The sequence below is a fragment of the Monomorium pharaonis genome, chromosome 1 (assembly GCF_013373865.1).
Source record: "Monomorium pharaonis isolate MP-MQ-018 chromosome 1, ASM1337386v2, whole genome shotgun sequence".
NCBI classification, from domain to species: domain Eukaryota; kingdom Metazoa; phylum Arthropoda; class Insecta; order Hymenoptera; family Formicidae; genus Monomorium; species Monomorium pharaonis.
The window spans coordinates 4,229,543-4,243,263 of record NC_050467.1 but is presented as its reverse complement, the minus strand read 5'-3'; the positions used below and the strand labels follow the sequence as shown (position 1 = coordinate 4,243,263).

At 38.0% G+C, this 13,721-nt stretch overlaps 1 protein-coding gene across 1 annotated transcript in view; it reads right to left on the bottom strand.

Moving 5' to 3' along the window:
- Positions 1 to 11,159: 11,159 nt before the first annotated feature.
- LOC105828684 (T-box transcription factor TBX20) overlaps positions 11,160 to 13,721 on the bottom strand; it is a 59,519-nt gene continuing 56,957 nt past the window's right edge. The window contains exon 6 of the mRNA XM_028192168.2: positions 11,160 to 12,021. Coding sequence (XP_028047969.1) covers positions 11,568 to 12,021 — 454 coding nt within the window. The 3' untranslated portion in view covers positions 11,160 to 11,567. The remainder of the gene's footprint in view (positions 12,022 to 13,721) is intronic.

Sequence of the window (13,721 nt, the reverse complement as noted above, 5' to 3'; positions counted from 1 at the left end):
GAAAAGTATTCATGGAGTGATTAGGATTTTCGCTACTTAAGACGGATAAGATCAAAGAGATTACAAAGAAAATTTGACCTGACTTAAAAACTTGACAAATTTTAAAGTGAAAACATTTATACACACATTCTCAAGCTATAAATTTAAATGACATACAAGTAGGGGTGTGCCATAAATTTAAAAGACATATAGATTCTATTGAAAGGACTATGAAAGTTGTAAATCCTCGCATGTATTCAAAGATTTAGATTTTCAGGAGAAAACAACCGCAAAACTATTCACGCGCTATTGACTATTATTGTAAGTAATAAACCTAACCATTCTCGTTCCCCGTGTTTGTTATTCAGAAAGCGATACCCGTCGTTTCTTTAGCTAGATTCTTTTTCTTTTTTTTCAGCTTTTAGCATTGACCACCAGTGAAAGATTATTTGAGAATCGGTCATAGTTAATTTGAGGCTACAAATTATGTTCGTCTAAGAATATTTCACATCTTTCGATTTCTTTAAGAGAAACTTTTTAAGCTTACACACAGCGTAAGAATCAAAGAAATTCCTTTTGAAAAAATTTCGTTCTTTATATCGCTATGTAATAGATGCCGTTTTTTACCAATGTTTAAGATGTTCTTACAATTTAATTTTTATAGTTCTATATTTTTTGGAGCGAAAAGATGTACTAACCGGTAGAGAGCTTAAGGAGATCTTAAAGTAAAGCAAATTTTAATTGGTTTCACAGAATTTTAAAATCTTTTACGTAATTAAAGTATGCATAAAAATGAAGAGAGCAACGGCCATTTCACAAATAAGTTTTTTAATATTTACAATATTCATTCAATTTAACATTTAAAAATCAGTTGTCGACAAGATTTGCTTAAAATTAAAATTCTACAGTTTATATTGTAGAAAATAAAATAATTGCCCTCTAGGGACAACATGAAAAATTAATGTTATGCCAATGAACTAAGATTAAAAGTCTAGAAAAAAAACTCTTTTTTAAAAAACAATTTTTTTATTACAAAATATTTTTCAAATAGCTTTACAGGAAAAAATCTTTTTTTACAATCAAGTTTACACAAAAATGAAAAGAGCAAAGGGAGATTTTATGTAAAAAAAGATTCTTTAATACAAAAAATTAAAAAGAAATTTTTTTGTTATTGACATGAAATTACCCTCTGCTCTCTTCATTTTTGTGTGTACATAGACTGTTTAAAAAGATTTAAAATTCTATAAAGCCAATTTAAAATATTTTTTAATAACAAATGTTAGTCACCCTACATTATCAACCCCAATCAAATTTGACTCCAACATTCCCTTAACATTTATGTAAAAAAAATAAAGAAAGGTATAACCTCTCAAATCACCTCTCACCTAGAAGATCCTTTTAGTACTTGAACATTTTCAGGTTTTGTAAATTTTACAAAAGTACTTAAAATAAATTTTGAATATTTACCATATGATGTATAAAAACTCATGTTTACACATTCATTGAATCTGATTCTAATTGATGGATTCTAATTTATCTCTCTCATACATCAAAATCAAGCGCTACAATTATCGTTATTTATTATCGGAATGCGCAATTATGCATATCCATGCCGAGCATAAATGTGCGAATTTGCTGGAGAAATATCGAACGGAAGAGGGATACGCGAGCGAAACCGCTCGGATCTGTGTTGAGTTTAAATCCCATAAGCGGCCATAAATCTGGCTGCGCTAAGCGCATTATTGTCACATAGTTGCATCATAGAAAATCTGCATTTACGACACGGTTTGCAACAACGACTCGCTGATCCTGATAGATAGCCGCCGAAGAGAGAGAGACATTCTTACCGCTAACTATATAACTAATGCAAATCTAGATAAAGTATCCGTAATTGACCATTAACGTATATTTTAGTGCGTCTACTTAGCACTCTGTCTTTCAGTGACTGGCGCGAACAGGCATCCAATTATTCTTCGTATCCTTATATGAAAATAGAAATCTTCATTAAAATTCACAAACAGAATATTCTTTAAATCCATAAAAATTTATAATCGTTATTTTACAAATAAAAATTAATCCCCTAATTAAAAAGTATAGAGCAGATTAGAAAGTGTATAGAATTAAATAAATAGAAAAAGAACAAAGGCTCTTTGTAAATTACAAAATATAATTAATACAATAAAATGGAACTATACAAAAAGTAATCTTTTTTTGCTATAACATTTTTTGAAATAAATTTGCCTCTTATTCGTTTCAATATATTTATAATTTAAACAAATCGATTTTTCACACTTATTAAAAGATTAAAATATAACTCATAATTCTGCCTGCAGCTGTTAAGAAAAATTATTATAACCATAACGTTCTTTCTAAAAATTAAATTTCCGTGACGAATAATGTCATTCGATTGTATTAAACGGGCCGAGAAATTTGATCTATGATAAAAGTCTATTTATGCAATCGCCTCGCTTAAACCGCAGCTACATCATAGCTCGTTCAATTATCATAGTCGGCTGACTTGGAGGACAGTTAATTCTTCTCCGTCTCGTACGAGCAGGTGCGAAGAACGACCCAGCTGACGACGAGGTTAATCGTCGCTCTCGTTATTCCCTCTTCTTCATCTTCCATCGGTCCTCCGAAGTTACCGTTCGAGCGGTATAATCTCTTAAACGAGCTAATTAATAATCCGTCGACTGGCTAGCAAATTCTGCTGGTTCATACACTCTTTCTGCCATCCACTTGCTCTCCCTGCATTTCTCTCTTTTTTCAACAGTTTTATATGAACAATGCCGTTTTCATTCAAGGCACTGATTTTCTATTAAACTGAAATAATAATGAGCAAGTGGGAGTCGGCGTTAATATAATCCAACAAATAAATTTAACAAATTTTTATTAAGATACTGATAGAAAAAATCTTTAAGTCAAACGGCCTAATGTTATATTTAATTACAGATTAAAGATTCATATTCCCCCTTACTAAAAATTCTTGCGCACTTATTATAGATCCCTTTTGCTCATTTATTTTTCCTATATTATTCAAATTCTCCGGGATTCCATTCCATTTGTAGAAAATTATCGTTAGATTCAATTATTTTATAAATGTAATAATATTTTGGGGAGAGGGAAAACTCATAGGGTGGCGCGTGAATGTATCGTTTTCACGTAATCGCGGTCGACGATGAGTTTCTGTGGCTAGAGCATGACCAGATTGTAATTGGTCGCGTTTCACGGTTACTTTTATAGCGTAAAAGAATGTGTCGTAACCACCTGACGATGGCGATGAGAATAAATTCAGTATCGTGGCTCGTAAAACGTATAATAATACAAAAGTAATAAATAATTCTTCTTGAAACGTTACTAGCTCATAAATACACATACATATATATATATATATATGAAAGTATATACATATATGTATATAATTTATTTAAATATAATATTTAAATTTGCGTAATAAAATTCTATAATAGTGTATGCCTAAAAATTCTAAGGAATATCATCACAATGTGTCTGCTATGTAAATTATTACAAAAACTAATGAATAGTATTTAGTATTTAGACAATTGTGTTTTATAAAATAAAATAAATAATAAAAAAATAAATAAAGAAAAATTTATTTTGCCAGATTATTCCATTTTACCGTTTGAAAATGATATATGAGTTTGCAAAAATGCAGTGTATTTCTATATTTTTTTGTTCTGATCATCATATTATATACTTGACGCATTGCAACACAAGTCAATACAAGTGTCGTCTTTGTTATTCATTAAATGACAAGAAAGATATTTTGTGTTAACTTGCGTCACTGAATGGAAAGCAGCCATTGTCGCCTGCGTTTTACGATTTGCGATTGTTTGCACGAATCCTGCAGCTGCATTTGGCTTGCGTTCGAGAAAAAAAAAAGTTCGTAAAAAGAACAACGGGCCTATCGAGATGCAAGAGTGTCGGACTTACCGAAGTAGCAGGATGCGTTAAGAGAAACGTCGCCGAGTCACGAGCGTGTATGTATGTACGTGCGTGCGTGCGTGCGTGCGAAAGGAAGGAAGAGAAAAGAAAAGGGAGATCTCTCTCCGCGCAGCCACCCACGGAGTTTCTGGCGGATCCCTTCTTCGAGTCCTACCGTTTCGTTCTCGTATCCATTCCCCACTTGCGTTCCATTCCTACGTGTTTTTGTCTCATTCTTTATGTTTGTTCCATCAACGATGATTGCGATGATGAGAAACTAGAGTCGTTAGATTTTGAAATGCAAAAATTAATAATAAATGGGAAATAAGCCAACAAACGAGCATGAATTAAGATGAAAATTTATACTGAGACGATTATTATCAAAATCAAAACCAAGAAAAATCAGGAAAGGTACTTTTTAATTGCTGGATCGTTATAAAAATTATTTTCTGTGTTTACGAATGCTTTATTTATGTTCCACAATTAAAGGTAAATTAACTTGTGATATCTAGTGTTAACTCTGTTTTCAATTTTTTCTTATAGTAATGTCAATTTTTAAGTACGAAGGTATTTTTATTCTTTTATACTTGTAGAAGTTCTTTCTTAAATTAATTCCAACGTGAATGATTTAATCATATATACAGACGGTGCCTAAAAATAAAGTGTAGACAAAGGATTAAGATGGTCAAATATTTGACTAATGGAATTTTGTTGAATACAAAGTTACTCGCTTTCTACGAATTTCGGAGTATATATTCTAATTTTGTGCGTCGTTTCTCTTTAGATCCAATAAAATAATTAAATATATTTTTGTGCTTTAAATTAGATCAGGAAGATAATTTTTATCCAATTTTTATAAAAAGTGTATCCAAAATATTACGTAGTATTGCGAATAAATATAATTTAGGCACTCGAATTCTCCATCTTCGTCCTTTCCGATCTCGTGATTGACCATCATTTTTTCCGACATTTACTCCGGCGGATCTTATGCACCACGCGGACGAATCGCGGTTGGTGGCGGCATCAGCCGGATGCTGGTATTAGTGTGATGCGTATGTGTATACTTACAGAGATAGAAAGACAGGAGGACCCGATCCGGACGCGCGGTCCCGCGCGTCGCTACTTACTGATATTTATTGCGCCCAGAAATGTGTACGGGCCGCCATAAATCTCCGCATTCACACGAAGTTCCTAATTTACATATTCTCCGTCGAGTGCTCCTCTCTATTTCTCTCGTTCTCTCTCGCTCTCCTTCCCTCACTTCTCCTTACTCCGCGACTTTCTTCCCGTTCCCTTTTCTCCTCGCTCTGCATCCCTTACTCCCCTTCTGCGCGCGCGATGCATCGTTTTCTCATGACGCTCTTCCTGAATTTCCTGCTTCTCCTGTCTGGCTTATGTCGACATCAGCACTAATCAAGTGATTTTATTGTTTTATTTTCGAACAGAAAGCTCGCTTGCTAACTCGTGAAATGTTGCCGAGAACAAATAAATGAGATAATACGTGAAACGAAGAAACGTTTATTTAAGGGAAGCAATTCGACTCACCTCTACCCTTCCGGTTATGAATGAACGTCTGTCGAAATCGCAATTTTTGTTCGGTCACCGAGAATGAATGGCGAGTGCCAAAACTAAATCGAAAAAGAGTCGGACGTTCGGAGGAAGAGCGAGGTTTCGAAGACAACGAGAGAGCGTGGACACCGCCTTCCGTAACGCACTTCTTAATGGTGCATTAACCTTTGTCGGCCCTCGAAATAGCTCGTTCGATTGCAATTAAGGTATCGATCGTAAATTCGTGTTCGCCCCCGAAGAAACAACTTGCAGCAACGCGAAACGAGCAGCTCGCTCGTAAGAACTCGTCCTCATCGTTATACACTTTCTCCGCCTCGAAGCTGTCAGAAGCGGCGAGAGTCATTTTTACAAACCGCTAATTCGTTACCAACTTTTATCACTGCGCTCGTAATTGCATGCCGCTTCGTCGGGGCCTTCATTACGAACCTAAGCACTTTCAATGTTCATCGATCAATCCCGTGGCTTCTAATCTTTCCCGCGTCAACGTGTACACGCGTTTATTTCCTACTGTACAGCTTTTGTCGGCTTCCTTTTCGTAATGTCCCTATAAAAGATTATCTTGTTTTATATATCGTAACATTTTATTATTAAAAGAATGTAAATAATTAAGTGTTATAAATGTCAAAATGTATAATTACTGACGTCCGATCGGCCGCCTGCTTAAACATAAACGTTTCTCCTAGTTTGTAAAATATCCATCAGCATAAATAGGAAATGACTGTTAACTTCGTCGTCGGCTTCGTACCCGTATCGACTTCGTCGCGATTTTATCGTAGTTAATCTCACCGGCAATCTCGACGATTAAACCTTCCGCACTTGCAACTTGCGGGAGGATAAAAAAAAAAGACGCGTCTCTCCCGCGCACGAGGTACGACGAGGTGGGCAAGGGTTAATACCTCACCTCCATCCTTCCCGCCGAAATCATCGCGGAACGAGGCGTGAGAAAACGATTATACTCGGCAAGGCCGCTCTCTCGTCGAGAGAGGCACCCGCCGATACATTATAATGCGTATTTATGCGTTCGATGTTGCGCGGGTATGCGTCGCACGCGTGTGCGGCGTGGTGTGGTAAGGAAAGAGAGAAACAAAAGTGTACAGTCGCGTGAGGAGGCGATAGAGCGTGAGAGATGCGACGCGACGGAGAAAGAGAGTGAAAGCGCGCGCGAGAGGGAGATGTGCAGGACAGGCTGCAACTGCTCGGGGGGTGGGAGTGGTTGCAGCGCAGCGGGTGGAGGAGCGTCTTCCCCGAGAGAGCCTCGTAAAATGGAAATCAATTACAACTACACTTAACCACTTAAACTGGTTTCGCCACGGTCCTAAAGCCCGGTCCTCCCCCTCCCCCTCTCTCTCTCTCTCTCTCTCTCTCGTCGCGTGGGGATGAGCAATGCGCACGGAGAGAATGTTACACGCAGTGTCATGAGAAGAGGGAGGAAGTGAGGAGAAAACGAGGAAAGGAAAGTATCGATGAGAAAGAGAAAGAGAGAGAGAGAGAGAGAGGGAGAGAGGGAGAAGGCAAGAAAGTGAAAAAAGAAATATAGGGGGTACGTATAGAGCAGCCGGTGAGTATCGCTAGAGGCTTCACCCTCTCTTCTCCTTTTCTTTCTTCTCCTTCTTCAGTTCATATTCTTTTTCTTTTTCATCTTCTCCTCCTCCTCCTCCTCCTCTTCGTCTTCTGTTGCTCTTCGTCGGTCTGCGGCGAGCCGCAGATCATTCGTATCAACATAATTACAAGCTCGGGAGCCGCCTCTCTGTTTCTCTCACCTCGCTCCACCCATCACGACGTAACACACGATCGCTTTCGCGCCCCGGTGAAACCTCCGTCTTCTTCTTCTTCTTCTTCTTCTTCTTCTCCGCCATCCTTTGCTCCTTTCGCGTTTCTTCCGACCGTGGATTCCTTCTACCTGGCCGCCTCGTCCGGCGTCGCTAACTCAACTGGTCCTTAAAGAGACTCTCTCGAGTACTCTCTAAATGTCTTCGGAGTAATTGGTGAAGTCCTACGTGCAGTTTAGATGTTTAATCTTCGTTTCCTCGTTTTTGCAAATAAAAAGAATATTATCAAGCTATTTTTCATGATTAGTGAAGATTTTAGATTGCTGTTTGTCAAGAAAAATATATCAAGCTCGTTATTTTTACAATAATTTGAGTGACTTTTAAAAAAATTCCTTTAATAATTTTATTGTTTTATAACTTCTTTCTAAATCATCAAAGCTTGATATTTTTAACATTTAAAGTATTCCGGATTACTCGCTCCGACAATAAGATATAACGTTTATAAAGAGTTGAAAATATATAGTGCTCTTTGCTTGTCAAATATTTAATTAATTTGATCACGTTGCTTCCTAATTGAGTTATTTGTCATGACCGGTGGTGCGTCACCACTTACATGAAACAATGTTGATGATTGTGAAACAATGTGCGTTTTCATTATTGGCATCTGGTTTAAAGCTTCATATTTCGCTTCGCGTTCGATGTGAAGGGTTAAAGGGCATTTCGTGTCTCCGTGGCTGCGCTTGATCGCGCAGTTACAGTGCGGCAATTTAACGTCCCTAACGACGCGACGTGAAGCAACCGTGGCCACAACGGAAGAGGACCATACAATGCGATATGACGAATATGCTCCTGATGCTGGACCGAGAATTCGAGACAGAATGACAGAAAAAAGTACAAGAGAAAGAGAGAGGAAAAGAAAGAAAGGTAGAAAAGGAAGAGAGAGAGAGAGAGAGAGAGAGAGAGAGAGAGAGAGAGAGAGAGAGAGTGAGAAAAGGTGTTAGTCATGGAACGAACCGAACCCTTAAAGCGGCCGCATCTGAGAATAATTGCTCGCTGACAGGCCGTGAAATGAATTTATTTAATTTCAGATAGGTATAACAGAATTACACGGCAGTTGGAGGTGCAATGAAGCCTGGGTGGCGTGGCGAGAACGTGCATTGAGTAGAGGAAGTGTGGGTGACGCGAAAGACGCACGGTTCTATCCCTGATTCGCGAAACGAATGTATGAAATTCCGCGATCGTATAAACAATATTGACACGATAAAATTGGCATCGCCCCACGATGTAATAACTCGAACAATAATCCTACTACTAGTATTTTTCAAGCGATATGACATCCGTCAAACAGGTTTGTAAAATACTTCACATTAAATTGATGTAGAAGTAGAAATTAATTAATAACTAATGCTAGCAAATTTTATTAATAAAAATTTTTTATTCGTGTTAACGCTTTTATCGCAGTATTTTAAGGATTTGAGGATTTGAGTAAAAAAAATGATAATGAGGATTTGAGTAAAAAAAAAAAGTGCATAATCAATAACATTAGACGTTTATCAATAACGATAAATAATTTATTTACAAACGAAAAAAATACAAAGAATATAAATTATGGAGGAAGTAGCTCGATAAGAAATGCATTGAGTGATCGAAGCCGATTAATGAAAATTCATTTATTTTCGTCGTGCTACATCGAAGAAATACGGCGCTGAACTACTCGCTACTATAAGAGGTTCCTTTATGTACAAATTGCATCGTCTTATGGCAAGACGCGCATTAATACTATCGCGGTATATAATACAATTACGTCGAATCGTTCTTCCTCTCACGCACGATTTCACGCTCGCTGTCGCATTTACATATTTAACACACATACGTACGTACAGGCAATCGTCACGTTACAACAGATACTTGTCCGTTCTATAATGAGCGCGGAATTACTATTTACATTTCGAGATCGAAAATCAGAACACAAAGATCCGCGTGCTCCATGATCCTTCTCTGATACTCGCAAATCTCTACGACGAGATATTACGGGACGAAACGTATCCTGCCGCTAAACCGTTCGCAGCGAAACGGTCGAGATTTATAATAACACTGAGCTGAAGCAAATAAATTTGGTTCTCGCATCTCCTCGAATATCCAAATGCTCAGATCCTATAGTCTCCTTAGATCTTTGGATATCTTGATATTTATTTTTCAAATAAACATTCTAATATAATTTTTTGGATCTTAAGAAATTTGAGATAAACATACAAATCTTCGCAATTTTTTGTTCTGTGAATTTGCTCTTTTTGATTTCGCGTATTCGGATACCTGAAACAGTCTGAATTGTTAGTATTGAACCTTAGCCACCGACACGTTCGCCCCGCGCATAGTATTAATGGAACGACATGTATACACAGAATTACATTTATATATTATATTATATAATATCTATGCCTTACACACACACAGTCCGCGATTAACACACTGGGCGCTAGGGATAGTTCTTTGGTTGCACCTGGGTGTTAAAGAGTAAACACGAACGTTAAGAACACCAGACACGCTTAGCTCGCAGTCGCAAACGACGCTCTGCAACACATCGTTCTCCCTGTATATATATGCGATATGGGATTAAGTATAAGTGACATCACAAGGAATGGGAGAAATCGAGAAAAATGGGCTCGAAGCTTATATTCCTAACTCTTCTTCATAAATTGATCTAGAAACATATAATGTTCATCCATGTTTATCATTAATGTCTTAATGAACTAAATCATTAATATATTATTAATATAATCACAACACAATAAAATTAAAGTAATACATTATAACAGGTTAATAATAGAACTAATTCTAAAAACTATTAACAAAGGATATTTATGCCAAATATTATGTGAAACAACTACATATATTTAATATAAATTTCCTTTCTTATATCTTAATTATATACCTTAATTACATAACATAGTAATTAACAGATCCCTGATTAAAAATAAAAATATTAGTTTATTGGTAATAGATCCAGCACAATGTATAAAATATTTTAAATTAATAAAATATAAGTTTTTCAGAGTTAATTAAAATAATATTTGAAAAATAATTTATTCAAAATGCATTATACCGAGAAAAAATACTTGAAAATTTATTTATGAGATATAAATTTATTTTACTAAAATAAATTTTGATTGGAATACAGCAAAATAAAAGTTTATCCCTAGCAAACAAATTAATTAATGAGAAAAATAAGGTACATTTCACAGAAATGTACTTTTATTTTGTCACCATAATAAATTTTTTTTATAATCAATAAATATCGAAGAAAATGTCACAAATAATATTTGCTTCTGAATATTTCAATTGTTTCTTCTCAGTGTAAGAAAAAATTTAGTGTAATTAACAAAACTATTTAGTTTGAATTAAACTGTCTTTTTTTTAATAGCAACCAAATATTTTATTTTATGTTAACCAAATTATTTCGTTATTATAACAAAATTTTGGTTTATAGAACAAAATATTTTTCCTAGTGTAACAAATCTAAGTTCAATATACCAGTCAATTAATTTGAAAAATAATATAATAATAAAGACTAAAAAAAGTAACAATATATACACACGTCACATATGTACACATTGTTACTGTACATTTTAAAATTCTTATCTTTATATCTTTATTATATCAGGGTACATCACGGAACTGTAACAGTTGATATATCTGTTGCACTTCTAATAGTAGAAAAAAAGGGTATAAGAATGGCTTCACGAATAACACTTTCTTATAAAGTAAATCATTTTGTTGAGGCAACTATGTATCAGAAAAATGCAATTTTTATTATAAATGGAATATCTTGTTATAAGTTGATTAAAATACTCCGAGTAAAGAAGCAGTAGGGCAAAAAAGTGAACAATCTGCAATATATTTCAGTTCTATATATTTTATTAGAAAAGTTGTTCCGTGTCGCGCATTTTATATAAAGTTACGTTCGTCGTGGTCATCAATTGCACAATCTGATATTACTTTTATTTATGATGTCTGTGTGAGTAATTCGATAACCATTTTTCGATTCCATTCCGTATTCTATATCCGTATTCTATATCACTATGATAGAAGTATAACGAGATATCACTTATTTCCATATCGTCCACCAGCGATCCGATTCGTCGGCGACGATAAAATGTACGCGCGCCATCGTGCCTCTGACGAGATAAAAACGTATCGGGACAATTCCGATTTCCAGTTTCGGGTTGCCGGTTTCCATGATCACAGAGAGAGGGAGGAGGAACGATGATGCCGCAGTCGCCGAGTCGCCAGCGCCAGGGGGGATCGCTAATTGGGGGTGGACGGGCGTGCCCGTAGCGGCGGGGGTGTGCTGGCCGTCGGTGGATAGGGCACATACCTCAGGCTGGTGGGGGGCGAGGACCGTCGCGAGATCATCGTGACGGAGGGTGGCTGCCAGGCCCACGGCAGCGTCGTCGGATACGAAAAGCTCGGGGTAGCGGGGTTGGAATAGGGCGATGGCGAGCTGGTTGCACTCCTCGCGTACAAGAGCGCCGATGGCGACAGCCAAGGCACCAACAGCCCGTTGTTTTCCTGTTGTGGTTGCTGTTGCGCGGACGGCTGATGGTGTTGCTGCTGCTGCTGCTGTTGCTGAACGTTCAGCGTTGCGGCCGCGGCCGCGGCTACCATAGCCGGCGACGGTATGGTGAGAGGATCGTAGATCCGTACCGGGGGCACGCCGCCACATCTCACCAGTTGCTGTTCCATAAGTTCCATAGGGTCTCTGAAATAATTCAGGATGAAGGGTATCTTTAGAGAAGTACAATTCCAAGCGCGGCGATTTTCTTTTACTCTTTCCAACAAGTTACAAGTAGATTCTCTCACCTCATCTTATAAATGGCATAATTCACACAACGCATAACTGCACCTATTAATATAATGTCTCGTTGTGCAATGTATATTACAAATCGCGGTACTTATAAGTGTAATTTTACCAAAGATATCAAGTAAAAGAGTAATCCTCACCGTCATTAATAATATTGACGGAATAATCGAATAGACGGCCGGATAGAAGACTCGTTTAAGATCTAAAATAAAGTCGTCTGGGAATCGCGGCGCCCGGCCGGCAGCGGGATTAGACGGAGGAGATCGAACGAGCCGCGCCGACCCGCGCGCGATCGTGCGACCGAGGGGTCGCGATCCCGCGCGCGGCGGATCTCGCGCGGGCCGAAACGGCAAAGATCGCAGCACCGGACGAGCAAATAAATCGTCTGAAGCCGCGGGAACGCGAGACAGAGCGAGATAAAATCATCCGTTCTCGAGGCGAGAGAGAGGCGGCCGGCCCTCGCCGGTCGGCTGATTAATCGATCGACCTTATCGGCATTAATAGCACTTAAAAGGGAGTAAATCAATGAGATTCCTTCACGGACGCAGAGTCGACAGAGCGACAAGACAGAGAGAGAATGGCGGGTAATTAAGACGAGCTTTTCTCTCGTAGAGACGTACGCGCGAAGAGATGGGGGGGGGGGATAGAGGGGAGAGAAGGGGGGAACGACGATCTCGCGAGAGAGCCTCTTTCTCCCCCAAAGCAACAAACGTGATGGATGATTTCGTGCGTTAGGTACGGCGCTTAATTAGGGTTAATTACGCGCGATTGTGCGCGAACGCGCCTTCATTGCTACGTTGCTATCGCGGGAGAAACGCTAACGAGCGGATTATTGGCCGATCATGGATGAAAACGCGTCGCGAACGAGAGGGTCATTCCGTATATTTTTTTCTTTCTCCTCCCTCCCCCTCTCTCTCTCTCTCTCTCTCTTTCTCTTTCTTTCTCTCCGTTCATGCCGACGATAATTAACGACCAAGTCTCATTGCACGCGGAATCACGGCGAGTCACTTCCTACTTTCGTGATTACGCGCGGGAGCAGCGTGTAGGGACACGCCGATTATCGGCCGGTCTATCTCAATTATTAAGGCTTCATTACGGTATCGCGAATCCGAAGGCGCGAGGCGGCGCTTAGTAATTCCTTTCGATTTCAAGCCTGACGAGGTAAGACCGATTGCGCAAAGCCGAAGACCGCGCGGGAGCAAATCAGAATGCTTGATGGATTCTCTCGAGGTGGCCTGAAGAGAAATCTCAGTTGTTTTCCGCCATTTAATGCGAACAAGTCGAATCGGTTTGACGCTGGATAGACTGAAAGATGTTCATTTAATGAGATGTCTTATTAATAAATCTTGAATCAATAAGCTTTGTCAATTGATTTTTACATTCGTTTGATTTCTTACATGATTTCTTTAATCATCTTCTCTCAATCCTCAAAAGTCTATAGAACTCAAGCAGGCACTCTTCTAAATATATTTCAGCCCTCACTTCATGTAACTTTTAATCAGAAGTTGATGGTGAATGAAGAATATAATTTAAAAATGTAAGTTTTTTTCTTATAAAATAATTCAGTAATATAATTCTTAAAAATTATAGAATAGATG